Source organism: Armigeres subalbatus, chromosome 2, assembly GCF_024139115.2.
Source record: "Armigeres subalbatus isolate Guangzhou_Male chromosome 2, GZ_Asu_2, whole genome shotgun sequence".
NCBI lineage: Eukaryota > Metazoa > Arthropoda > Insecta > Diptera > Culicidae > Armigeres > Armigeres subalbatus.
This window is the reverse complement of record NC_085140.1, coordinates 261,529,658-261,554,935: the sequence shown is the minus strand read 5'-3', so window position 1 is coordinate 261,554,935 and position 25,278 is coordinate 261,529,658. Positions and strand designations below refer to the sequence as shown.

The following is a 25,278-nucleotide window of genomic DNA, read 5'->3' as shown; positions in this document are numbered from 1 at the left end:
CATAGAATGTCTAATATTGAGACACTGCAACAAAATAATTTCCAATTTCAGACAGAAATCGTTGCAATTTTCTATTGCAACGATCAACTCCTTGTACCCTTATTATAAAATAGGTTAAGTTTAGTTTAAGTTGAAAAGATTTCAATTCCTACATAGTTCAATTCAACCATAGGAAAAATTCTAACTGCCAGAGGCAATTGAAATGTATTAATATTAACTAAAACTGTAACATAGCATGAGATAGTGTTAAGAAAACACGGAACACCTAGTCTAAGAGTTGAATGCATTTATTAGATAATTAGCAAAAAAATTAGTTAAAAAAAAAAAAAAAAAAAAAAGACTGAAAAGCGAAGCTAAACGGATTGGACTAGTCATCAACACGTCGAAGACGAAGTACATGATAGGAAAAGGCTCAAGAGAGGTCAATGTAAGCCACCCACCACGAGTTTCTATCGGTGGTGACGAAATCGAGGTGGTTGAAGAATTCGTGTACTTGGGCTCACTGGTGACCGCCGATAACGATACCAGCAGAGAAATTCGGAGGCGCATAGTGGCTAGAAATAGTACGTACTTTGACTCTGTAAAACGCTCCGATCGAATAGAGTTCGCCACCGTACCAAACTGACTATCTACATAACGCTTATAAGACCGGTAGTTCTCTACGGACACGAGACCTGGACGATGCTCGTGGAGGACCAACACGCACTGGGAGTTTTTGAAAGGAAAGTGCTGCGTACCATCTATGGTGGGTGCAGATGGCGGACGATACGTGGAGGAGGAGAATGAAGTACGAGTTGCATCAGCTCTTGGGAGAGCCATCCATCGTTCACACCGGGAAAATCGGAAGACTGCGGTGGGCCGGGCACGTAGCCAGAATGTCGGACAGTAATCCGGTGAAAATGGTTCTCGACAACGATCCGACGGGAACAAGAAGGCGAGGTGCACAGCGGGCAAGGTGGATCGATCAGGTGGAGGACGATTTGCGGACCCTCCACAGACTGCGTGGTTGGCGAAGTGCAGCCATGGATCGAGCTGAATGGAGAAGACTTTTATGTGCAGCACAGGCCACTCCGGCCTTTGTCTGATAATAAATAAATAAACGATTGTCAGTAGACGTTAGATGCAATAAAAGTGCATCTGATTGTGCGCGCTGCAGTTGTCATAGACTTTGAAATAGCTTTGACGTTCAGCTGTCCGATAACTGCAAAATTGTTGCAACTATCGAATTGCAGTTATGGAGAAGATGCAGACACCCCGTGTCTGAGAAGCTTTGATAAAACTCTTCGTCCTTGCTCATTTGCCGATGCGTTTTTTTTCTAACAGCTGTGTGAATGCATCATGAAAAAATATATTTTAGTTACCAGATAAAGATTGTCGCTGTCGTCGCTGTCCGGAACATCTTTTGCTGGCGAGGATAGGGGATCTAAATGTCAATGAAGGAAAAATACATACGATTTGACATTTTAGTACCACACATGTTTCGGACAGCAGAACAAAGGGAACCGAAGCGACAATCTTTATCTAGTAACTAAAATATCTTTTATCATGGAGTATATCTTACTGAATCAGTACATTATCGTTACAACTTGCGAAAAGCGTCACGATATGCTACAAATCTGGAGTGAGTACAGAGATGATAGGCGAGTATTTTTTTCATTTATTTTCGGATGTAAGACTCTAAGACTAAACTATCAGGTGTGGTTGATAGGGAAGTTTCGGATTATGAAAGATGTAAAAATCTTCGGTTACAGCTTTTTATTGAATACCTTTGCCAGCATCTTTTTATTACACTTATCGAAATAACACCACACATAGTTTCAGCGCATTGTAGGCTTAATTTTCATTCTACAAATTATGTGTGTTTGAACTAATGGGATTGAGTGTGGAAATAATTGCTTGCACGAAACTTGTGTAATATAGTTTCAGGTCTCAAAATACACTTTTATTCTAATATTTTCCCTCATCTTTTTAATGTAAGAGGAAGTACATTTAAAATATTGAACGTTACATTTCTTCTGCGATCTTTGATCTGTTTGTAATTTTGAACATGATATTAAGGTCTCGAAAAGCTTGCAATATATTAAGCCATGCCATATTTGTTAGGGAATTTGTTAAACTTTGTTTTCTTTTCTATTGGAATTTGGTTCCATCTCATCTCTCACAAAATCCGTTAGCAATCCCACGCCTTTTTTAATTTTTGTCTACTTAATATAATCTATATATATATTTCCATTACTCATCTTCAAGAAAAGATTAAAGACTTGAAAAAAAATTCTTGGAGGACCACAAAATGCAACAAGCGCTCAAAGCGTTAGTCTTTCAAGTAATAGAATTGGATTCTTTCCGGCAAGGTATAAATTTAAAAGCTATGTTTATAACAATTTCAAATTATTACATCAACTGTGAAGTTGATCGATTGTTTAAAGCACCAATTGTGAGGGTCTTGGTTCAATAAAATTGTACATTTAGAAAATTTAACGGTGTCAACGTAGCTATGAAATGTTTAAAAATATATTCAAAATGCTAAGAATATTTTTGCCTGTAAGCTCGATGTTCTTATTTTAAAGGAATATAAACATTAATAAATATTATTTGTACCACCATAGACCAATACATTCTACACAGTCCAATTTGGTCATAGTTTGAGAATAAATAATATCACCGATATTACAATTATTATTCAAAGTTACATATTCATGCTCAAATTGGGTAAAGTCAATGATCCGAAAGCAAATTCTGGTCTCGGCATGACGCTGACTTTAATACGTGAACAGCAGCTCATAGTAAACCATCAGAACTTTCAAACATATTTATTTTAGTTGCAAATAATTGTTATTTTATGTAAAGCTCAGTGCGGTTAAACGCGTATCAAAACAAACCATGCTGAATGTGACTAGGTTCGAATCCCGGTACGGTATAGAAAATTTTCATGTGGTATTTTTTTTTTACAAATTTCCATTAGATTTACGAATGCCTAAAATGATAAACTGGCTGAGCAATGAGAATGTAGGACCAGTGATGGAAATGGTAGACATTTCTTCATGCTATTATTTATTTCGTAAAACAATCAAAGAAAAACAGAACCACGGTAGCATCAGCAGCCGGCATCGGAAGCGGATATCCGAGCGGATAGCAACCCTTTAACCTATAACTAGTAGAAGCCGACAGCAGTCAGAGCATTCCCTGGACTGTTTTCTTCCTCCACAACTAATGTTTTCGTCAATAATTCCACCACGTATGACTGATTTTCGGTGGATAATATTCATTTCATTATGTCTCGCTTAACTTAGAGATTAAGAAGACCAATTGAGCTGCAGGTTATTAAATCGATTTTGTACAGTTTTCTCTGCGCACGAGCCGAAACTAGAAGATTTTTGCGAAAAGATACTGTGGAACGCCGACACTTCTTAATGCTGTGCAGAACAACGCTGGATACATATCGCCATATAAGTTTCTGGCAGTATTTGCGGATGCAGACTCTACTACGATTTATTGCGTTGATTCAAGCACCAATAGTTGAGGGCAAGTGTTCGAAATAGGATTCAAACACATAAGGGTAATATAATAATGCTGTATTAACCATCTACTGATTGTATGTTTTACTTTTTGGATAAATTAGATAAAAGTATAGAAATTGTTAAAGTATAAAACTAGATCTACAGAACGGCACCATATATCTGAATACGAGTTTTAGTTTTGTCCCATCACAGAACAGAAAATATATCTTCTACATTTATGCTAACGCTTATTAATCTAATCTCTATTCTGCTTCTTTTGTTCCCAAGCCGTTTGCATTGACCAAATACTGAGTGGTCGCATGTAACCAATTGCCCGATAATGACGCTCGGCGTACAGTGCTTCGGGTGTTTCAAAATTCATGCCAATTTTTTCAGATATCGCCTGATACATTCCGCCAGCAGTTTGAAAAGCTTCGGTGAACATTCCCTCATGGATCATAGTCGACGCTAGGGCGTACGTTACCCCGGTCCACACTTCCTCCCCCTGTATTGTGGACGCATCGGCTCTTCCATCTTTATTGGGTTGGGTGCTTGGCACGTAGCCGTTGACTGCTCCCATGTTTCCCCCACAAAAACCCATCACATTGTTGTCATATATTGTTTTCAGAGCTGTCCTAACATTTTCTTTTGGAACAATATCGTAATCAAACCCACAGCAACGTAAATACCAATGACCGCACAGTTGATCCGACATGATCGAATTCTTCGACACACTCTGGCTGTCGAACCTGTAGTAGGATCCATTCCAAAGCTTCTCCTCGAATGACACCTTACCTTTCTCCAAAAGTTCACGATACCTGATACAATCGTCCGATTGGTCCAGCAAGTTGGCCATCACGGACATGCAGTGCAGGCTGGCCAACCAAAGCCCTCCGCAGTATGCGCTAGGCCCGTCCATGACCCATGTATCGTAGGTCTGATCCGGACACTTGCTATTCTCTATAATACCATCGTTATCCGTATCCCACAACAACGTTTTCTCCAGCACTTGTTTGCAGGCGGGATACATGCTCTTCAGATAGGTCATGGCATCCATCAAGTACACCTTCCCGTTGGTTTCGTTTATGTACATCGAAGCGGATTTCCTGTTTTGTTGTTTCTCCTCCTGAGACACTTTGTTGCGATTGTCTTGGACATACGTTTCGTACATGCTTTCTTTGTCGATGAACTCTATTGAGCTAAATTTACTGGAATTTTCTGCATTCAATTGTGCGTAGTGGTTGAGCGTGTAGTAGTCGCGATAGACTTGGAGGATGAATTTTGTATTCAAATCCCGCCACTCGGAAACATCGTGTATCGGATACGCGTTGATCAGGTTGAATGGATCTTCACCTGGGGGAATGGGAAAGAACAACATTTAATCAAACTGGGAATGTTGAAATATGTATAATTCGTATATTTCCACTGACTGTTTTTTTCAGTGAGGTCTACAACTATTTTAAAAATAGAAGAAATCTGAAAAAGTGCTGCACGTGTTCAACAAACTTTCGTTTTCATTGCTCAATCCCCGGTGCAAAATCTAAACAGCCGAGAGCATCCAGTTAAGTGTTCACTAGTATAAAGACAACTTGAAAAATAGCACTTTTTCGATTACTTGTTTCAATAATTTTTGAATAGTTAAAGGCGTCAGAAAATGTGAATTGTTTTGGAAAGAAGAAGTTTTGAAGTGAAGTTTTGGATATGATTTGGTTTTGGATTGGATTTGGATTAAATTTGGAGTGGATTTGAATTGGATTTGGATTAAATTGGAATTTGATTGGATTTCCATTGAATTTGGATTAAATTTAGATTTAAATTGGAATTAGATTGGATTTATATTGGAATTTAGGTAGGGTTTGGATTTGGATTGGATTTTACTCAGGCATTGCAAACCATCCCATTCGATCTTTTGAGCAAAGATACTAATGAAATGATGGGTAATTGATCTTAGTTATGTATCCACTCAGGAAGCAAAGTACAATGTTCGTCAAGGAGAAACATTTTTCCGCAACTTTTGTTGTAGCAACGCCTTAGCAACGCGAACAAAATCCAAACTGCGGTGGCTATCAGGATCATCATCATATTCTCAAATGATAATATCTTTTCAGAGTGCTCTTTGATTTGGGATAATATCTTTGCAGAAGCAAAGATAAAATCCAGTGCTCAGATGATAATGAATTTGGATTGGATTTGGATTGAGTTTGGATTAGATTTGAAATGGATTTAAATTGGATTTGGATTGAACTTGAATTGGATATGGATTGGATTTGGATTAATTTTGGATTGGATTTGGATTAATTTTGGATTGGTTTTTGATATGGTTGAATTTGGATTGAATGCGACTTGAAATCTGATTTGGTTTCGATTAAAATTTATTTGGTTTAGATTTGGATTTTAGTTGGATTTGGATTAGATTGGATTTTGTTTTGGATTGGATTTGGGTTCGATTTGGATTTGGATTATATTTAGATTGGATTTTAATTGAATTTGGATTTGATTTGAATTTGGAATGGATTGGAATTGGATTGGATTTGGATTGTATTTGGATTGGGTTTGGATTTCCATTAGATTTGGATTACATTTGGAGTGGATTTGAATTAGGATTGGCTATGAATTGAATTTGAATTGGATTTGGATTGGATTTGCATTGGATTTGATTGGATTTGAATTGAAATTTGGATTGGATTTGGATCAAATTGGATTTTGATTGGATTTCCATTGAATTTGGATTAGATTGGATTTGGATTGGATTTGAATTGGATTTAAATTGGATTTGGATTGGATTTGGATCGGATTGGATTTGGATTTGGATTGCATTTAGATTAGATTTGCATTGAATTTGGATTTAAAAAGGATTGGAATCGGATTAGGTTTGGATTGGATTGCATATGAAATAGATTTGGATTAGACTCGAATTGGATTTCCATTGGATATGGATTGATTTTGGATTGAACTTGGATTGAATGCGACTTGAAATCGATGATTTGGTTTCGATTAAAATTTATTTTGGTTAGATTTGGATTTTAGTTGGATTTGGATTCAATTGCATTTAGATTGGATTTTAATTGACTTGGATTCGATTTGGATTGCATTTAGATTGGATTTTAAATGAATTTGGATGGGATTTGAATTTGTAATGGATTGGAATTGGATTGAATTTGGATTTCCATTAGATTTGGATTACATTTGGAGTTGATTTGAATTAGGATTGGCTATGAATTGGATTTGAATTGGATTTGGATTGGATTTGATTGGCTTTGAATTGAAATTTGGCTTGAAAATTGGATTTTGATTGGATTTGAATATGATTTGGATTGGATTTGAATTGGATTTGGATTTGAATTGCTCTTAGATTGGATTTGTATTGAATTTGGATTTGAAATGGATTGGAATTGGATTGGATTTGGATTGCATATGAAATGGATTTGGATTGGACTCGAATTGGCTTTCCATTGGTTATGGATTGGATTTGGATTAATTTTGGATTTGATTTGGATGTGGATTGGATTTGGATTGAACTTGGATTTGGATTAAACCTGAATTAAATGTGACTTGAAATCTGATTTGGTTTGGATTAAACATAATTGGGGTTAGATTTGGATTTTCATTGTATTTGGATTAGATTTCCATTAGATTTGGTTTTGGATTGCATTTAGATTGGGTTTGGATTGAATTTGGATTCAGAATGGACTTCGATTAGATTTGGAATAGATTTAAAATGGATTTAGATTGAATTTAGATTGGACTTGAATTAGATTTCCATTGTATTTGGATTGGATTTGAATTTTTATTGGATTCGGATTAGGAATGGATTGGATTTTGATTGGATTGGGTTTAGATTGGATTTAGACTGCATATGAAATGGATCTAGATTGCAATAGGATAGAATTTGGATTAAATTTGGATTGGATATTTGGATTTTCATTGGATTTGGAATAAATATGGATTAAATTCGGAATGGATTTGAATTGGATATTTGGATTGGATTCGGGTTGAATTAAAAATGTAATTGGATTAGATTTTGATTGAATTTGCGTTTGAATTGTATTGGATTTGAATTCAATTTGAATTGAAATCAGGTTGGCTTTGAATTGAAATTTATTTGGGTTGGATTGGATTGGATTTTGATTGGATATGATTTTGATTTTGATCTGATGTGGATTGGATTTCCATTGGATTTGGGTTAAATTTAGATTGGATTTTAATTTTGAAAGTTTTGAATTGAGTTTGGATTTGGATTGGATTTGAACTGATTTTGAAATAGATTGAAATTCGATTTAAATTGGACTTGAATTGGATTTGGATTGGATTTGATTTAGACTTGAATTGGATTTGGATTGCATTTGGGATAGATTTGGATTGGACTAGAATTGGACTATAATTGGATTTCCATTCAAATTGGATAGGATTTGGATTGAATTTTAATTTCGATTGGGTTTCTGATTGGATTTAGGATGGATTTCAATTAGATTGGGATTGGGCTTGAATTAGATTGGATTTAGATTGAATTTCGAATGGATTTGGAATAGATTTGGATTTGGATTGGATTCGGAGTGTATTTGGAATGGATTTGGATTGGATTTGGATTGAATTTGGATTAGATTTTGGATTGGAAGTTTATGGAATTTGATTGGATTTAGAATAGATTTGGATTCGGATTGGATTTGCATTGGACATGAATTTGATTTCCATTGAATTTCGATTGGATTTGGACTGGAAGCTTTTGAAATTGTATTGGATTCGAGTTGGAATAGATTTGGATTTGGATTGGACATGAACTGAATTTCCATTGGATTTGGCTTGAATTTTGAATGAATTCTAAGTGCATTTGGATTTGGATTGAATTTCCATTGGATTTGGATTGGTTTTAAATTGGTATTGGACTTGAATTGAATTTGGATTGAAAATGTATTTGAATTGAATTTGGATAAGTTTTGGTTGGATTTGGATTTGAATTAGATTTCAATTGAATTTGTATAGGATTTGGATTGATTTGGATTGGGTTAGACTTGGGTTTGCTTTTAGATTGCATTTGGGTTGGGTTTTAATTATATTTGGATTAGACTTGAAATAGACTATACTTAGATTTCCATACGATTTGGATAAAATTTGAAATGGATTAGGATCGGATTTGAATCGGATTTGGATTGGATTTGGATTGGATTTGGGTTGGACTTGAATTTGGATTAGATTTTGGATTGGATTTGAACTGGAAGCCTCTGGAATTGGATTGGATTTGGAATAAATTTGGATTGGAAATGAATTGGATTTGGATTGGATTTCGTTTGGATTTGGATTGGATTTCGTTTGGATTTGGATTGGATTTCGTTTGGATTTGGATTGAGATTGTATTTGGATTAAGTTTTGATTGGATTTGGATTGGATTTCAAATGAATTTGTATTGGATTTGTATTGAATTTGGATTGGGTTAGAATTGGTTTTGGATTTAGTTCGCATTTGGGGTTGGATTTGGATTGGACTTGAATTAGAATATGCTTGGATTTCCACGATTTGGATTTAAATTATATTCGGTTTAAATTTGGATCGGATTTGAATTGGATTTTGATTGGCTGTGGATTGCATTTGAATTGGATTTGGAATAGATTTTGGATTGGATTTGGCTTGGAAGCTTGAGGAATTGTATTGGATTGGATTTGGAATAGATTTGGATTTGAATTGGAATTGGATTGGACATGAATTGGATTTCCATTGGATTTGGAATAAATTCTGAGTAGATTTAGATTTTAAATTATTTTCCATTGTATTTGGATTGCATTTGAATTGAATTTTTATTAGATTTGGATTGGATTGGATAAAGCTATGAAGCAGCTTATCTCTCTCTCTTATCTCTTGCCAAGGAACAACAGCCGTCCCGGTCCATCGTGCTGTTTATTTGTGCGGTGTACATTTATCCACGTTTTGTCTATCTCGTACAACAAAGTTGTACCGAAAGGCTATCATTTTACTCCAAAATCGAACTTTTTATAGAAGTCACGTAGACCCATGATGTTAAATACCAATTGATTCAGCTCGTCAAACTGAACTAATGTCTGTAAGTCCGTGTGTATGTGTTCACACGAAAAACAAAAAAAACTGAGAAGAGGGAGAATGGACTCGCAGTTGTAGGCCTGATATGAACTATAACTAAGAGATGCATTAATATTAATTGAAACAATCATTATGACATGTGACATGTGATGAACCATCAAAAACAGAAGGTCATCAAGAGGTCTCGTTTGCATATTGTCGAAATAAACTCCACAATGATTTAAATGCTTAATTTAATTTCAATTTAGCTTATTACTGTGCTCATTCAAAAAGACCACTCACCTGGATCTCCCAAATCATGTGGCACCGAGTTTTTGATTTTCCTCGGAATAATCTTTCCATCGTAGAGATGCTTCCGCCCTTCGGTTATCTCCTGGTTAATACTGTCTTTGTAGTCGTATTGTAAACTTACCTAAACAACATGTTTTAAAGTGTGAAATTCGGTTACGATAGAAGTGTGATTTGATGTACAACTCACTTGTAGGTTGGGCCAAAGACTGGCTAAAGCGTGAGAAGCATAGAAGTGTACATCATACGTATTGTACATGCGGTATTCGTGCCCTTCCAGATAGGCAAATCTTCCATAAGCCAATCTGTGATGAATGATTCAAATTTAGTTTTTAAATCTCTAGATCACAAGATACAAACATTACTAACCTAGGATCGTCATACGGAAGCTCAGCATCATCTGTGGTCAGCCAGACGCTCCCACCGTCGGCAATAAAATACAGTTCATTGAAAATGGCACTTTTGTACCAGTCCGGAAGGTCACTGGAATGATAGACATTTGAACACTTATTTTCGCTGCTCAAGAAACTACATTCTAAAAATTACCTATCGTCCAGTATAGGCCGCTGCCATTCGTTCACCAATGTTTCCCATTTTCCGTAGTTTTGTAGAGCGTAATCCGATATCGATGGTCCCGCATCACCAGATTTCCCAAAGTATTTGGTATAATATTTGTAGAATTCCTTCGCTTTCTTACCGAAGTGTATCTTTGGCATGTCCCAGACTAGAGAAAACTCCAAATCGGAGCTACTTTCCGACTGTACTAGGATTTGTGCGCTGACTGCCACAGCCACGTCCTTGCCTAGAAAAAGATCATACATGTGGATTGATGTGATTTTAGATTCTAAGTTGAACTTACTCTTCAAATTTTCATCAACGGAAGCCTCCGTCAGCTTTCCATTCTCCTTCAAGTCATTCCACAACTTTTCACCGCTTCCAGTTGGATCGAACTTCAAGCACCTCGTAAGGTTAATTTCCGAAGAAGTCTTACAACTAACGCAGTACGTGCACTGCATGTCCGCTATGGTTTGCTTAATACTGACACCTTTGGCCAAACTCTGATTGAATTCGGCCGTCTCGCTATTTCCTTCCGCGTCCTGCTTCTTGTTACCGGTGCCGTTTTTGAATGTGAACGTTATCGTGACCTGCCGATCCTTGCCACAGACATTTTCCACCGTCCACACAAAAACGGCCGCCGGTAGAGAGCTCTCCTTGTAGTCATGGGGAATGATGGGTGAAATCTGACGCTGAATCAGCTTAATGCCGTACTCACTCAGATCGTACTCAGACCAAGCACGGGGATACAGGGCCGTGTAGTTGCACTTGGAAGAGTTGATGTTGGTTTCCCAGCTGGATAAGGGGCTCTTGGGTCGACTGAAAATAGTTTGAATTGGGAGAAATTATTGGAATATATTGTAAACTAGGTGTAGAAAATTGGTATTTTTTTTGTTGGCGCTTGGTGCGGTTTGGCAGGACCCCGACCATATGAGACACACTTTTTGGTACTTAGCTTTATCTGAAATGCTCGCGAAAAGTTGTATTCGACGGGAAACGTGGCTCAGTTTTCCGCTGTTAAAATTTAGCCCGATCAATCATTGCGTTCCGCAATAATTGACAAAACTATGTTTTTTCCCTTGGAAAGAAAATGGAAAACATTCAAATGAATTCAAATAAATGTGCATTGATGGAAATAATGGGATTTATTTCCGACAAGGACAATGCAACACAATCATATAAAAATTGTAAAAAAGTCAGATATCACAATAACAACTATTGATATAGTTTAGTAATAGCCTTTCGTTTCGAATGAACATGTTATCAAATTTATAACAAAATATGTTTTATTGTTTTTGGTTTGTTATAATTTAAACTTTCGGATTTGTCAATGACTAATATCCTCGACTGTGTGTTATTACACAGTAGAAATAAGAAATTGTTTACGCGATGAATTTGTTTGTGTTTTGGGTTGAGATACAAATATAAATAATTATGCTTTTCTGAAAAATATTATTTATCTCCAACATTTTCCACGTGCGGAATCTCCCCCTGAGGTGTGGCATCTCAACTGGATTTGACTTTTTTTTGTAATATAAATAGTACAGTCCGATTTTTTGCCTTTCTCGTACAACAAAGTTGTACCGAAAGGCTATCATTTCACTACGAAAACGAACTTTTTATAGAAGCCTCGAAGACCCATAGTGTTGTATACCAATCGACTCAGCTTGACGAGCTGAGCAAATGTCTGTCTGTCCGTGCGTATGTATGTGTGTATGTGTGTGTATGTGTGTGCACAAAAGCTCAGAAAAACATCACAACTTTTTATTTAGTAATCATCAACCGATTTTCTCGCAACAAGTTTCATTCGACAGGGGGTTGATCACTATTGAATTTGATAACGATCGGCCGTTGCGTTTTAAAGTTATAAAGAAAATGGTACATAGAACCATATGAGCACCATATAAGATTGGTGTCTTGACTAAATGCGAGAAAGGCAGTATCACTACTGGGTGAATTAAGTTGGGTTTTGTTTTACAAATGACCTCTACACTATGTAGTTGGATCCCTAAACTATCAAAAACAATAATTAGAGTTTTAATTTTGTTACATCTTGTAAGTAATATGTATAATTCACGCCAAAGGTGGTATCCGGAGGAAGATGGCAAGACATTTTATAGAGGATAATACAAACACGTCTGGTTAGGTTTACATGCAAATAACAACAACTTTATTCAACATCATACTTCGCATAGTGCAACAGATTCTCAGTAGCTCAGATCTCTAAATTATTATTAGAGTATATCTCTCGAAATGGAACTGCCAGCAGGGGTTCCCCATCTGGCCACTACAACACCTCCTTCCTCAAGAAGATACTTATTTATCCAATTCACTTCTTAGTGACAACTTACTTATATTTTCGTCCTTTTGTACATATTGTTCTGACTGAAAAACGCTTTCAGTAATGCAATTTTTTTTTCTTACAGGTTTCTTTCCATACAGTCAAACAGCTTCTGAACAGCTACATCAAAAATAAAATTAAAATTAACATAAAGTGTCGTTCTACGTATAAATACCTATCTTTGAATTAATCTTCTGTGCTTATATGTTATTATTGAATTCCAATATACACTACATACATATATGCCTAAAATGCTATATGTTGTATTTGTTATGTGATGCTGATATACGCGTTGAGATTAAAACATGTTTTATATTATGTACTATTACCATATGTAATGTCTAAGTGTTCTCAATACGATCTATATATTATCCGGATACAATTGTGTTCTAATAAAATAAAAATAAACTATGCTATAACCACGGCAAACTGAAATAAAACACAGGCAAACAATGCCTCAAAACAACAGGTAACACTATACACTCACTGATAAAAAAAACAATGTCACCCAAAGATTTAAACTTGATGTGGGGTCGCTGAATGATCCAAAAGTGTCGGATGATAAACCGACCTACTACCGACAATGTTTGAGCTGCCGCCTGTAGATAAGCAATCCACATTTGTGATAAACAATGTTCCTGATAGTACTTAAATAGATGCATGCTTTCACAAATGCAATTAAAAATTGTGCTAATTTTCTACCGCCAAAACACAAATCGAACAACAGTACACTATCACACATATAAAAAGGAATAACAATTCACGCTTCAATCCCTGCTTCAATCGCAGTAAACCATTATTGTACAGCGCAACTGTGATGGGTGTGATGGCGATTTATTGAAGAAACGGTACGAATAAAAATGTGCGAAGAAAAAGTACAATACACTGTACACAAAAGCGGATCAAGGCACTAAGGAAAAATCCCCGTTCTTCGCAAAAATAAAGTCTATTGAAAAGCTAACAAAAATCGTAACAAAAATGAAAAATAAAATATTGCGGTGCACATAAAAAACACGCGAATCATCATCCTGATTCACCAAAAGCACTTCACTTCTAACTTAGCACCAAAAAAATTATTCACGCCAAATGGTGTAACACGAGGTCGTGAAAAACAAATTCTAAAATAAAACACTATTTATCCTCGTCGCCACTGTGACATCTTGTAAGTAAAATGTATAATTCACGCTAAAGGTGGTATCTGGAGGAAGATGGCAAGACATTTGATAGAGGATAAAATAAACACGTCTGGTTAGGTTTACATGCAAATAACAACAACTTTATTCAACATCATACTTCGCATAGTGCAACAGATTCTCAGTAGCTCAGATCTCTAAATTATTATTAGAGTATATCTCTCGAAATGGAACTGCCAGCAGGGGTTCCCCATCTGGCCACTACAACAAATTTAACGAATTGTTTAGAAGAAATATCGATTTTTAAAAAAGGTGTGGCATCTCACACGGATTTACCCTACTTGAAAAGGCTGGTTTAAGACACATTTTTTTTCGAATTTCATTGTTACTCGCTACCGTTAAGAGATAGAGAGTTGGTATATTCTACATAGTTGTTTGTATTTTCATGGTCTATCACTTTTATAGCGGGCATTGTTTTGAACCAAAATTAAATAAAAAATCAATCAAGCTAACGGGCTAATTGTTTAGTCTCCCTAATATTTCAAAAGATAGCTTATATCTCGGTAATTTTTTTCGAACATTTCGAATTTGACCGAAACGTCACTTACACCCCTCTGCATCTAACCCCTTAAAATATAAAATATTTGTCGTTGTCCTTTGTGCTGTACATTGTGATTGTATATGGTTACTGCTCCTGAAATTCATCTCATAGCTCCGCTGTTCATCTCATTATAAACAAAGCAATGAAAGAAATTTAGATATTTTTTTAGTCTTACCTGAAGGTACTGAGTGTTAACTCAGAATCTAAAATTGGGAACCATCACGAAATTATGGAAGATTTTGAACGTTAATAGCGCCTTTATCTTTCGATGGTTTCTGGAGATTTATTAATAAATCGACTCGGAAACTCTCCAGCAATTTGTCAATTTTATCGATTTTTTACGATAAAGTATTGAAAATTCCAATTTTTGTCAAACCCAGTAAAAAATTCAAACTAAGTCTCGGTCATGCATTCCCAACACGGACATCAGAGTGATGTAAGTTACGGTATTTTCGGCCCACCGCTTCATTTACTATGGGCATAAAACGACCCGTGTTTCACGCGATTTCTGGTCAAGAATCTACGATGAGTGGACAGAACGATGGCGTCAGTAGCGGTCCCAACATCGATGACCGTGATTCCTGCATCTGTAGTGTTTCAGCGGAGAACTATAGAATGTGTCTCGTCAGCGTCAACAGCATCCCAGTTTAATTAACTTGTATGGTTCTGGGCCTGGAGTTCGTCAGTTAGTGATTGGGTGGTGTCAGTAGCAGCCCAGTGAGATTTTGATTTTAGTTTTGTTGCTGTTGGCAGCAGAAACAGAAGCGCGCGTCGGAGAGAGACGTTGCGACAATTTATTCGCAATTGACTATAATTTCACCCAAATGTTACTGATGCCATCCATGCTAATTAATTGTTGCAGCGTCTCACATTCGCGCACGCTCGTAATTCTAAAAAAATAGACAGGAACACCGTCTTCGACCAGAGGTCGTACAGACTGAACACTTAACACCTAGACAACGGACAGGACACGTAACACCCAGTTTTCTCCTTACCGGGGCGGGAATCGAAAATTTTCCAAGGGAGGACAGTTCACCCGAATCGTACCGAATAAGGATGACATTTGGTTGAAAAGAAGGACACAAAAAACATCGATCGATTTTTAGTTCTTAATATGATTAAGAATATTATATTTGATAGAATTTTGTGCACTAAAGTCTATTGGAAGAGGTCTTTGTAAGTCGAGGCAAATACGAATACTGTATTAACATAACAGATTACTTTATGATCCCCAGATGGAACGTTTCCAACTCTAATTACAGTCTACAAAAAGCACTTTCTAATTATAAACTAACAGCACCATCTTTATAATGAAAGATTTCAGCTTCAACTAATATTAAAATCAGTAGTGAACAAATGTTTAATATTATGCTGAAAAGATATTTTAGTTACTAGATAAAGATTGTCGCTTCGGTTCCCTTTGTTCTGCTGTCCGAAACATGTGTGGTACATACCTGTCAACAGGGTTGCCACATTTAAATCTGTATTTCTTCTTCCGTAAATCTGCATATCTGTATCTCATGTCAAAAAATCTGTATTAAAAATCTGTATCCATCTAAACCTAATTAAAATGGTTTTTGAACAAACTTTGTTTTGAAAAATATGTAAATTTGATAATTTTTGAATGAAATCTGTCGAGAGTCCGTCTTTAACTATTGTAGCCACTTTAGTGGACCAACCGCTCAGTCACACTAAACCTACTGAGCAGAACTACTGTTTCTGGATATGTGAATAAAGGCTAGATCTGATTCTCTTTTATTATTGCTTGAGCTTTTTCTGAGACCACTTTATTCAAATATAGTCTGGACATTTTACGAACCGCCATCGGGGGTGACAATGGGTCATCGCTCTCACCGGCAGTCTGGAGGTTGTAGAGCAAAATAGTTCAAAAAGGTCTCTTATATTTTAGTCTTCTTGCCCTCAGATGCATTCAATCTATTCTACAAGCATTCTTTAAAATGAAACAGTGACCCATTCTCACCCCCATTTGATCCATTGTTACCCCCGACGACGGGAGCATAATCTGGTTTCATTCATCGTTTATTTGCATAAACTGTCAATCTGTTCTGTCTTTTGGTAATATGATAATGGTCTGTAATAAAATCAGTTTGGCAAAGAATTAAATTTGATAAGCATAAAATATTATTGAAAACAGGTATTCACTGATAACAAATTATTTATATAATTTTTATTATAGTTTTCAGTACTGTACTCTTCAAGAAATCTGTAAAATCTGTAATTTTGTCAAAAATCTGTATATCTGTATATACAGATTCTTGGTCATCCCTCTACCCCAAAAATCTGTAAAATACAGAATAATCTGTATATGTGGCAACCCTGCCTGTCAAATCGTATGGATTTTCCTTCTTTGACATTTAGCTCCCCTATCCTCGCCAGCAAAAGATGTTCCGGACAGCGACGACAGCGACAATCTTTATCTAGTAACTAAAATATCTTTTTTATGCTGGCATTTTCAGCGATATTGCACAGAATTATAACAAGAAAAGTTCATCGTTTACAATTCTGAATATTCTATTGCAAATATGCTAAAAAACTGACCGAACATTACATGGACGTAGCCAGGATTTCGAGTTGGGGGGGTTTGGCGAGCAACTTTTTTAGGGTTTACTGAATCGTATTTTTTAAAAACACATTAATATTAGTGCTTGGTACTATTTCCTTCTAAGTTCCAAAAACTTTGAAACCAAATCCACAACCAACAGTAAAGGCTGGATCACAATAGCACGCTCCGCGTCGCGTCGTGCTGGGCGTTGAAGTCAGCGTTTTGTACTGAATGGATTTAAAAATGCATGATTTATTGCTCATCTGATATTTTCAAATAAAGTGAGAAAATTATTAACGAACTTAGTATTCAGAAATAATATAAAATCGGTTATAGCAATTATAAGTTTTAGAAAACTAGAACCAAACATCTGAATTTCTCTGAAATAATATTTATTATAAAACAGGCAGAAAAAAAAACAATATGCGAGCTTTCTCCAGGAATTCCTTCGACAATTGCTGCAGGCATTCTATCAGGGATTCTTTAGGAATGCCTCCAGCAACTTCTTCGGCAATGTCTTCAGGATATCCAGCATCAATTTTGCCGAGAGTTGATCCGGAATTTGCACAATTAATTACTCCAAGAAATCCTCCACGAACTTATAAGTTCTGCAGGGATTTATTAAGATAATTCTTTCGTGCTGTTTCTCATAAAAAATTAAGAAAAATTGCACCGTGGAATTCCTAAGAATATTCCGTGGAAAATCCGCAGAATTGCCAGTAAACATTCCTGAGAATTTCGCGAAAAGTTTTCGAATTTCTTGTGTAATTTTCCGTGAAAGTTTCGAATAATTTCTTGTAAATATTTCAGAGAATTTCTCCAGGAATTCCACTGAAAATTTATACAGAAATTATACCGAAAATGAAATCAACAATGGAATTTTCGGAGGAATTCCTAGATTAATTCCCAAAGAAATGCTGAAAGAGTTCCGGTGGAAACTTCAAGATTTACACTGGGAAATCCATCAGGAGTTTCTCCGAAAATCCCTCCGGGAGTTCCTCCGGGAATTCTTCCAGGAGTTCCACAGGCAGATCCTCCAAGAATTCCTCCAGGATTTCCTCCGAGAATCATTCCGGTAGTTCTATCGGCAGTTCCTCTGAAAATTCTTCCGGGAATTTCTCCAGAATTTCCTCCGGGAATTCATTCAGGCTTTCTTTCTGGAATTCATTTAGGCTTCTCCAGGAATTTATATAGAAATTCCTCCAGAAGTACTTCCGAGAATTTCTCTGGGAGCTCCTCAGGGAATTCTCCATGAGGTCCTCTGATGATGATGATGGTTCAGCTACATACCCCTACAAAGGTTTCAGCTAGACGAGATTTGTCTATAAGATGAATTCTCCAAGATTTTTTCCGAGAATTCTTCTGGTAGTTTCACTCCGGGGGTTCCTTTGAAAATTCTCCCGAGAGTTTCTTCAGAAATTCCTCCGGAAGTTCCACTAGTAGCTCTTCCAGAAAATCATTCAGGCTTTTATCAGGAAATCATTTGGGCTTTCTTCGGAAATTTAGCTGGAAATTTCTTCTGAAGTTCTTCCGATAGTTTCTCTGCTGGTTCCTCCGAGAGAAACCTAAGAATTCTTCTAGGAGTTCTCCTGAAATTCCTCCGAGAGTTCTTACGGGAGCTCCTCCGGCAGTTCCTTCGGGAATTCCTCCGAGAAATCCACCTGCAGTTTCTATGAGAATTCCTCCGGGAGTTTCACCAGCAGTTCCTCCGGGTGATCCTCTGAGGATGAACTTCCAGAGTAATTTCCGTAGGAACTCCCGGAGGAATTTCTGGAGGAATTCCCGGAGAAATTATCAGAGGAATTCTCGGAGAAACTGCCAGTGAAACTTCTGGAGGAATTTCTTGAAGAACTACAGGAAGAATTTCCTGAGGAAATCCTGGAGGAACTCTCGTTAGACCTCCTGGATGAACTCCCAAATGAACTTCCGTAAGAATTCCAGGAGGAACTCCTGTAAGAATTCTTAAAGGACCTCCCGGAGGAACTCCCAGAGAAATTCTCCGATGAACTTCTGGAGGAATTTGTAGATAAACTCCTAAATAAATTTACAATATTTTGAAAACTTATATGTGAATATGTACTGTCCTAAAGAAAGCCTAAATGAATTCCTGAAAGAAAGCCTGAATGAATTTCCGGAGGAATTTTCAGAGGAACAACCGGTGGAATACCCGGAGTTGAATTTCTAGAGGAACTTCCGAAATACCATTTCCCGTGAAATTCCTGTCAAATATTCTCCAGGAATTCCCTGTGAAGTTGCTGGAGGGATTCCCGGAGGAACTCTTGGAAAAACTCCCGGAGGAACTCCCATACGCAGCACTTCCGGAGGAATTCCCACAAGGAAGTCCTGAAATAATTCTTGGAGAAGTTCCAGAAGGAATTTCCGGAGAAATATCTGAAGGAATTCCCGGAAAAATACCAGGAGGAGTTAATGCAGGAGTTCTCAGATGAAATCCTGAAAGTATTCCCAGATGAATTGCTGAAGAAATTACCGGATGAATTCCCAGGGGTTTGTTCTGAAGAAATTCGTGGAAGAACTCTTGGAAAATATCCTGGTGGGACTCCGGAAAGAATTCTAGGACAATTACACGGAAAAATTCCCAGAGAAATCGCTGAAGGAATTCGTGGAGAAGTACCTGAAGAAATTCCCGGAAAAATACCTGAGAAATTCCTAAAGAAATTTCTAGTGGAATTCTTGAAGCATATCCTGAAGTAATTTCGGAAAGAATTCCAGAATAAAGTCCTAGATGATTTCGCTATTGAATTTATGGAGGTATTCCCGGAAAAAAATCCTGGGAGTTATCCCGGAGGAATTAAAGAAAAAGTTCCTGGAGGCATGCCCGGAGAAGTTCCTAGAAGAATTTCCAAAGGAATTTCTTTTAGATTTACAAGTGAAATTATGGAGCGAAATCGGAGGATTTCCGTCATAAATTTCTGTAGAAACTTCTGGTGGAACTCTCGAATGCATTCCTGAAGGAGTGGTTTCTAGATAAGGAGGAATTACAATAACATGAGATGGATTTTCGAACGATTTCCAGAGGAGCTTGTGGATAACTTTCCGGCGGAATTTAGAAGTTCTCAGGTGAGCTTCTAGAAGGATTTCAAGGAGAATTCTTCAGCCCGAAATGTTTCGAGTAGTTTTGAACTTTTTTATATTATGGACCCTGGATACCCAAATAAATTTTTGGAAATCTTTTGAATTTCAACCATCTATTTCTGAATATGATTGGATCGTCAAGTGCACATGTTTAAAGGAATTAATTTCAGTACCCGTTGAATCTTTCCACCATTTAGGGGAGGGGGGGGGGGTCGCCCGACGCCCTTCAATCTGCCCCCTCTGGCTACGCCCTTGGAACATTAGATTCTATAAGGACCGAACACAAGGTGCTTAGATGTTCAGAGCATTTTTTTTTCTTGAGTGCCATTAAAAATCACAATTTAAGGCATATGAATTAGAATGGTACCTGGAACCGTTAACTGTTTAACCATCAAGCTCTCAATTGCACAAATTATAAATTGTTTAGATTTAGCCTAAAGAAACTCAAAACTGATTAGTTTTAGGTATTTCTATTCCATTTTAGGTGGCATGGCGGCTGATCTTTGCCTCACATATTCAAGAAGCTGACAACCATGTGATGCGTGTAAAAGGTATTTTGATGGGTGTTGAAAATTTTAAGCAGCATTTGCTTTTTTTCCTAATCCATTATCACAATTCCTTTTTGCCTTTCTCGTATACTAAGTATACGGTAAAGGCTATATGATCGCTCCAAAAACAAACTTTTTATAGAAGGCCCGGAGACCCATAGTGTTATATACCGATCGACTCAGCTCGACGAATTGAGGTGATGTCTGTGTGTGTGCGCAAAACTACTCAAAAAATGTCACTCATTTTTCGGGCACTTATCCTCAACCGATTTGCTCGCAACAAGTTGCATTCGACGCAGAATCCTGTCCCATTGTTTCCTATTTGAAATTGGCCAGATCGGACTATGGGATCGAAAGTTATGACCAAAATACAAATTCATACGAAAAAAATCGCGTAAAAATGTCACTCATTTTTCGGGCACATATCCTTAACCGATTTGCTCGCAACAAGTTGCATTCGACGCAGAATCCTGTACCATTGTTTCCTGTTTGAAATTGGCCAGATCGGACTATGTGATCGAAAGTTATGGCCAAAATACAAATTCATACAAAAAACTGCGTAAAAAATGTCACTCATTTTTCGGGCACTTATCCTCAACCGATTTGCTCGCAACAAGTTGCATTCGACGCAGAATCCTGTCCCATTGTTTCCTATATGAAATTGACCAGATCGGACTATGGGATCGAAAGTTATGGCCAAAATACAAATTCATACGAAAAAACCGCGTAAAAAATGTCACTCATTTTTCGGGAACTTATCCTCAACCGATTTGCTCACAACAAGTTGCATTCGACGTAGAATCTGTTGAGAGGGTGCAATGTTCACCTCCCTTATATGCACTCACATTGAGCCTTCATGCACAACCCTATTGAGAGCACCTTCCGTGCTTATACACTTTGTTATGTTTGTATACGTCACAAGTAAAAGTACAGCTACCGTGTGAAAACGTGTTTGATTTAACTCCGCAAATAAAAGTAATATTATCGCTAAAGTTCTCGCGTACGTGTTTCCTCAACTCCTCCGAAAATCCTTGCCGGTATTCCACTGTGTCGTAGTGTACTCTCGCCGACAGGTTATGGTCCCAGCGAGTGGGCCAAAGGAAGAAATTCGGGAAGTTGAAAGATCCGGCCGGGAAGAGCCGGGTAGTGCCATTTTGTTTTTCGCCGCTGCATCGGCAGGGCAAGCGTCGTCTTGCATACCACGAGAAAGATTGGTGTTTGTGAGAGCAAGGCTAGCGAAATCGTGAGAAGTGAGAAGTTTGCCAGTGAGAAGACGGGAAGAGTTGTATTTGTTTACCCCGTGAAAAAGTGCACCGGTGAAGATGGGTGATTCGAAATTTTCGATTGCCAAATTGAACGGCAGCAACTGGCAAACATGGAAAGTGCGGGTCGAGATGTTTCTTGCTCGCGACGATCTCTGGTATGTGATCGAAGAAGACATTCCCGACGAAGACGATCGTACCGACGAATGGCATAAGGACGATCGGAAAGCAAAAGCGACAATAATCCTGCTGCTTGAAGACAGCCAGTTCAGTTGTCGCTTGTGAGAAATTGTGCCTTCGCGCGCGATACGTTCGATGCTCTCAAGCGTTACCATCAAAAGACGACGCGGTCGGTTCGCGTTTCACTTTTGAAAAAGTTATGTGCTTCGAATCTAGTGGAAAACGGGAATATTGAAAATCATGTGCGCGAATTCGACGATCTATTCGATCGGCTTGACGCGGCGGGTACAAGTTTGGATAAAGACACTAAAATTTGTATGCTGCTACGCAGCCTGCCAGCTTCGTACGACGGTTTGGTTACGGCTCTGGATAGTCGATCCGACGACGACATCTCGCTCGACGTAGTGAAGTCCAAGCTCGTCGATGAGTACAATCGTCAGCTAGAGCGAAAAGGATGTGGTTCAGTGAAAAGTGAAAAGGCAATGCGATCCGCGGAAAACAAGTGGGCTAGTGATTCTCGCATTTGCCATTTCTGTAAGAAAGCCGGTCATATCAAACGGAACTGCAGGAAGTTCCAAGCTGGCCAGAAGAAAAACAGTGACACAGCCAACGTCGGTAGCGGTAATGTATCCGTGAAAGCTAAGGCCGCACAAAGTGATTCGCGTGGTGTTGCGTTCACCGTCGGAGAACGGAAATCGTGCGGTTGGGTGATAGACAGTGGCGCCAGTGCGCACATGACCAACGATCGGTCGTTTTTCGAGTCGTTGAAAGAGTTTTCGGGCGGATACATAACGATGGCAGACGGGAAGAAGACCCAAATCTTGGGTGAAGGAAGTGGCATTGTGTACGGTGTCGACGGGTCCGACGAAACGATCAAAATTGATATAAACGAAGTGAAGTTCGTGCCCGGGTTGTCCACAAATTTGATTTCGGTCGGAAAATTGGCGAAGAAAAATTTCCGTGTGATGTTTGACGGTGATGGTTGTGAAATCGTTGATGCTAACGGTGTCGTTGTTGCCACGGGATTCCGGCAGAATGGTTTGTATTACCTGCGTGTAGCAGAAGCGTCGCTGGCGGCAGCAGAAGGCCGACACAGAGTGGACTGCCAGCACCAGTGGCACCGGCGGCTCGGCCACCGCGACTGGGCAGCTGCGGAACGGATCGCGAAGGAAGATTTGGCTACCGGATTTAAGGTGAGTGATTGCGGGTTGCGATTGGTATGCGAGTGTTGTATGGAGGGGAAATCGGCAAGAATGCCCTTCACTCCAGTTGTCGAACGGAAATCGTCCCGAATACTGGACATCGTCCACACGGACCTATGTGGACCGATGGACAACGAAACGCCGAGTGGAAACCGATATGCGATGACCATAATCGATGACTTCAGTCGGTTTACGGTCACATACCTTCTGAAGCATAAGTCCGAAGCTGCTGGAATTATTAAAGAGTATGTTAGCTGGGTCAACAATCACTTCGGTCGCAAGCCGGCCGTTATACGCTCTGATGGAGGGGGAGAGTTCATTAACAATGAGCTGAAGAACTACTACAAGCAGCAAGGAATCCAATCGCAATACACCGCTCCGTATTCGCCGCAACAGAACGGCGTTGCGGAACGCAAAATAGAACACTCACCGAAATGGCAACCTGTATGTTGGTGGATGCGGGGATGGAAAAGCGGTTCTGGGGTGAGGCAATGTTAACTGCCACATACATACAGAACAGATTGCCGACGAGGACCATCAAGAAAACGCCTCACGAACTCTGGTGGGGAAGAAAACCCGATCTCAGCCATTTTCGGATCTTCGGCAGCCAAGCCTATGTACACGTACCGGACAACAAACGCAAGAAGCTAGACAGCAAAGCCAGAAAGCTGACGTTCGTTGGCTATGCGATACAGCAGAAGGCCTATCGCTTTGTGGATCCTGAAACGAATGTAATCACGGTGAGCCGCGACGCTCGCTTCATCGAGTTGGACAACGGATCGACAACGATGGAAGTGTCACCTGCAGAAAAGAAGAAAAGTGAAACTGTGAAGGAGAAGGAAGAAGAAATTGAACTGATCCCCTTCAAAGAAGAGAAGGAAGAAGTGCGTGAAGAGTCAGCCGAAGATGTATCCGACGACTACTACGAAGCCGAAGAACCTGAAGCCCCTCAAGCAAATTCAAGTCCAAACCTACGTCGTTCATCCAGGCCGAACCTTGGCACCCTGCCTCAGCGTCTAGAGGATTATGATGTCGATTTTGCAGTGGGTTTCGCCGCGTGTGCTGTAGAGGGCCCAATCGACTTCAAAGAGGCCCTGAAACATCGCGTATGGCATGACGCTATGCAAGAAGAGATGGAGTCTCATCGGCGGAATCAAACTTGGCGCCTGGTCCCATTACCAGAAGGGAAGAAGCCCATTGGTTCGAAATGGGTCTACAAAGAGAAGCGCAATGAAGAAAACCAAGTCGTGAAACACAAAGCCAGGCTCGTAGCCCAAGGCTTTGCACAGCGCTCCGGAGTCGACGTGGAGGATGTGTACGCACCAGTCACGTGCCAAGCAACGTTCAGAACATTCCTATCGGTGGCGGTAAAGAACAATATGTTGGTTCGTCACCTGGACGTAAAAACGGCCTATCTCTACGGTTCGCTGCAGGAAGAGGTGTACATGCGACAGCCGCCTGGATTCATCGTTGCTGGCAAGGAACACATGGTATGTCATCTACAGCGAAGCATCTACGGACTGCGTCAGTCCGCTCGGTGCTGGAACCGGCGACTTGATGAAGTTTTGGTGCGAATTGGGTTCAAAGCGGCCGTGGCGGACCCGTGCTTGTACGTTGGTGATATCGGAAGCGTGAAAGTGATGTTGATAGTGTACGTTGATGATATGTTGATCGCGTGTGTCAGTGGATCGCAAATTGAGATGGTCACTGCAAAACTGAAAGCCGAATTCGAACTAACACCTCTGGGAGAAGTGCGTCACTTCCTAGGGGTAGAAGTCAAGCGAGAAGACAAAGTGTTCAAGTTAAGCCTACGTAACTACATAGACAAGTTGCTTAAAGTGTTTGGTATGGAACAGTGTAAAACGGCCAAGTCGCCGATGGACGCTGGTTACCTGAAGATTGTGGAAAGTGGTGAACCGCTCAAAGATCCAACTAACTACCGTAGTTTGGTTGGCGGACTTCTATAT

General features: G+C 38.9%; 1 protein-coding gene across 3 annotated transcripts in view; it reads right to left on the bottom strand.

The window, feature by feature from the left end:
- Nucleotides 1–1,740: 1,740 nt before the first annotated feature.
- The window catches only part of LOC134212150 (non-lysosomal glucosylceramidase), a 44,643-nt gene continuing 21,105 nt past the window's right edge, over nt 1,741–25,278 (bottom strand). For all 3 annotated transcript variants that reach the window (XM_062689754.1, XM_062689756.1, XM_062689757.1), the window contains exons 4-9: nt 10,693–11,207; nt 10,380–10,635; nt 10,203–10,316; nt 10,024–10,138; nt 9,828–9,957; nt 1,741–4,850 (exon numbers count right to left, since the gene is read on the bottom strand). In XM_062689754.1, the coding sequence (XP_062545738.1) occupies nt 3,754–4,850; nt 9,828–9,957; nt 10,024–10,138; nt 10,203–10,316; nt 10,380–10,635; nt 10,693–11,207 (2,227 nt within the window). In that variant the 3' untranslated portion in view covers nt 1,741–3,753. The remainder of the gene's footprint in view (nt 4,851–9,827; nt 9,958–10,023; nt 10,139–10,202; nt 10,317–10,379; nt 10,636–10,692; nt 11,208–25,278) is intronic.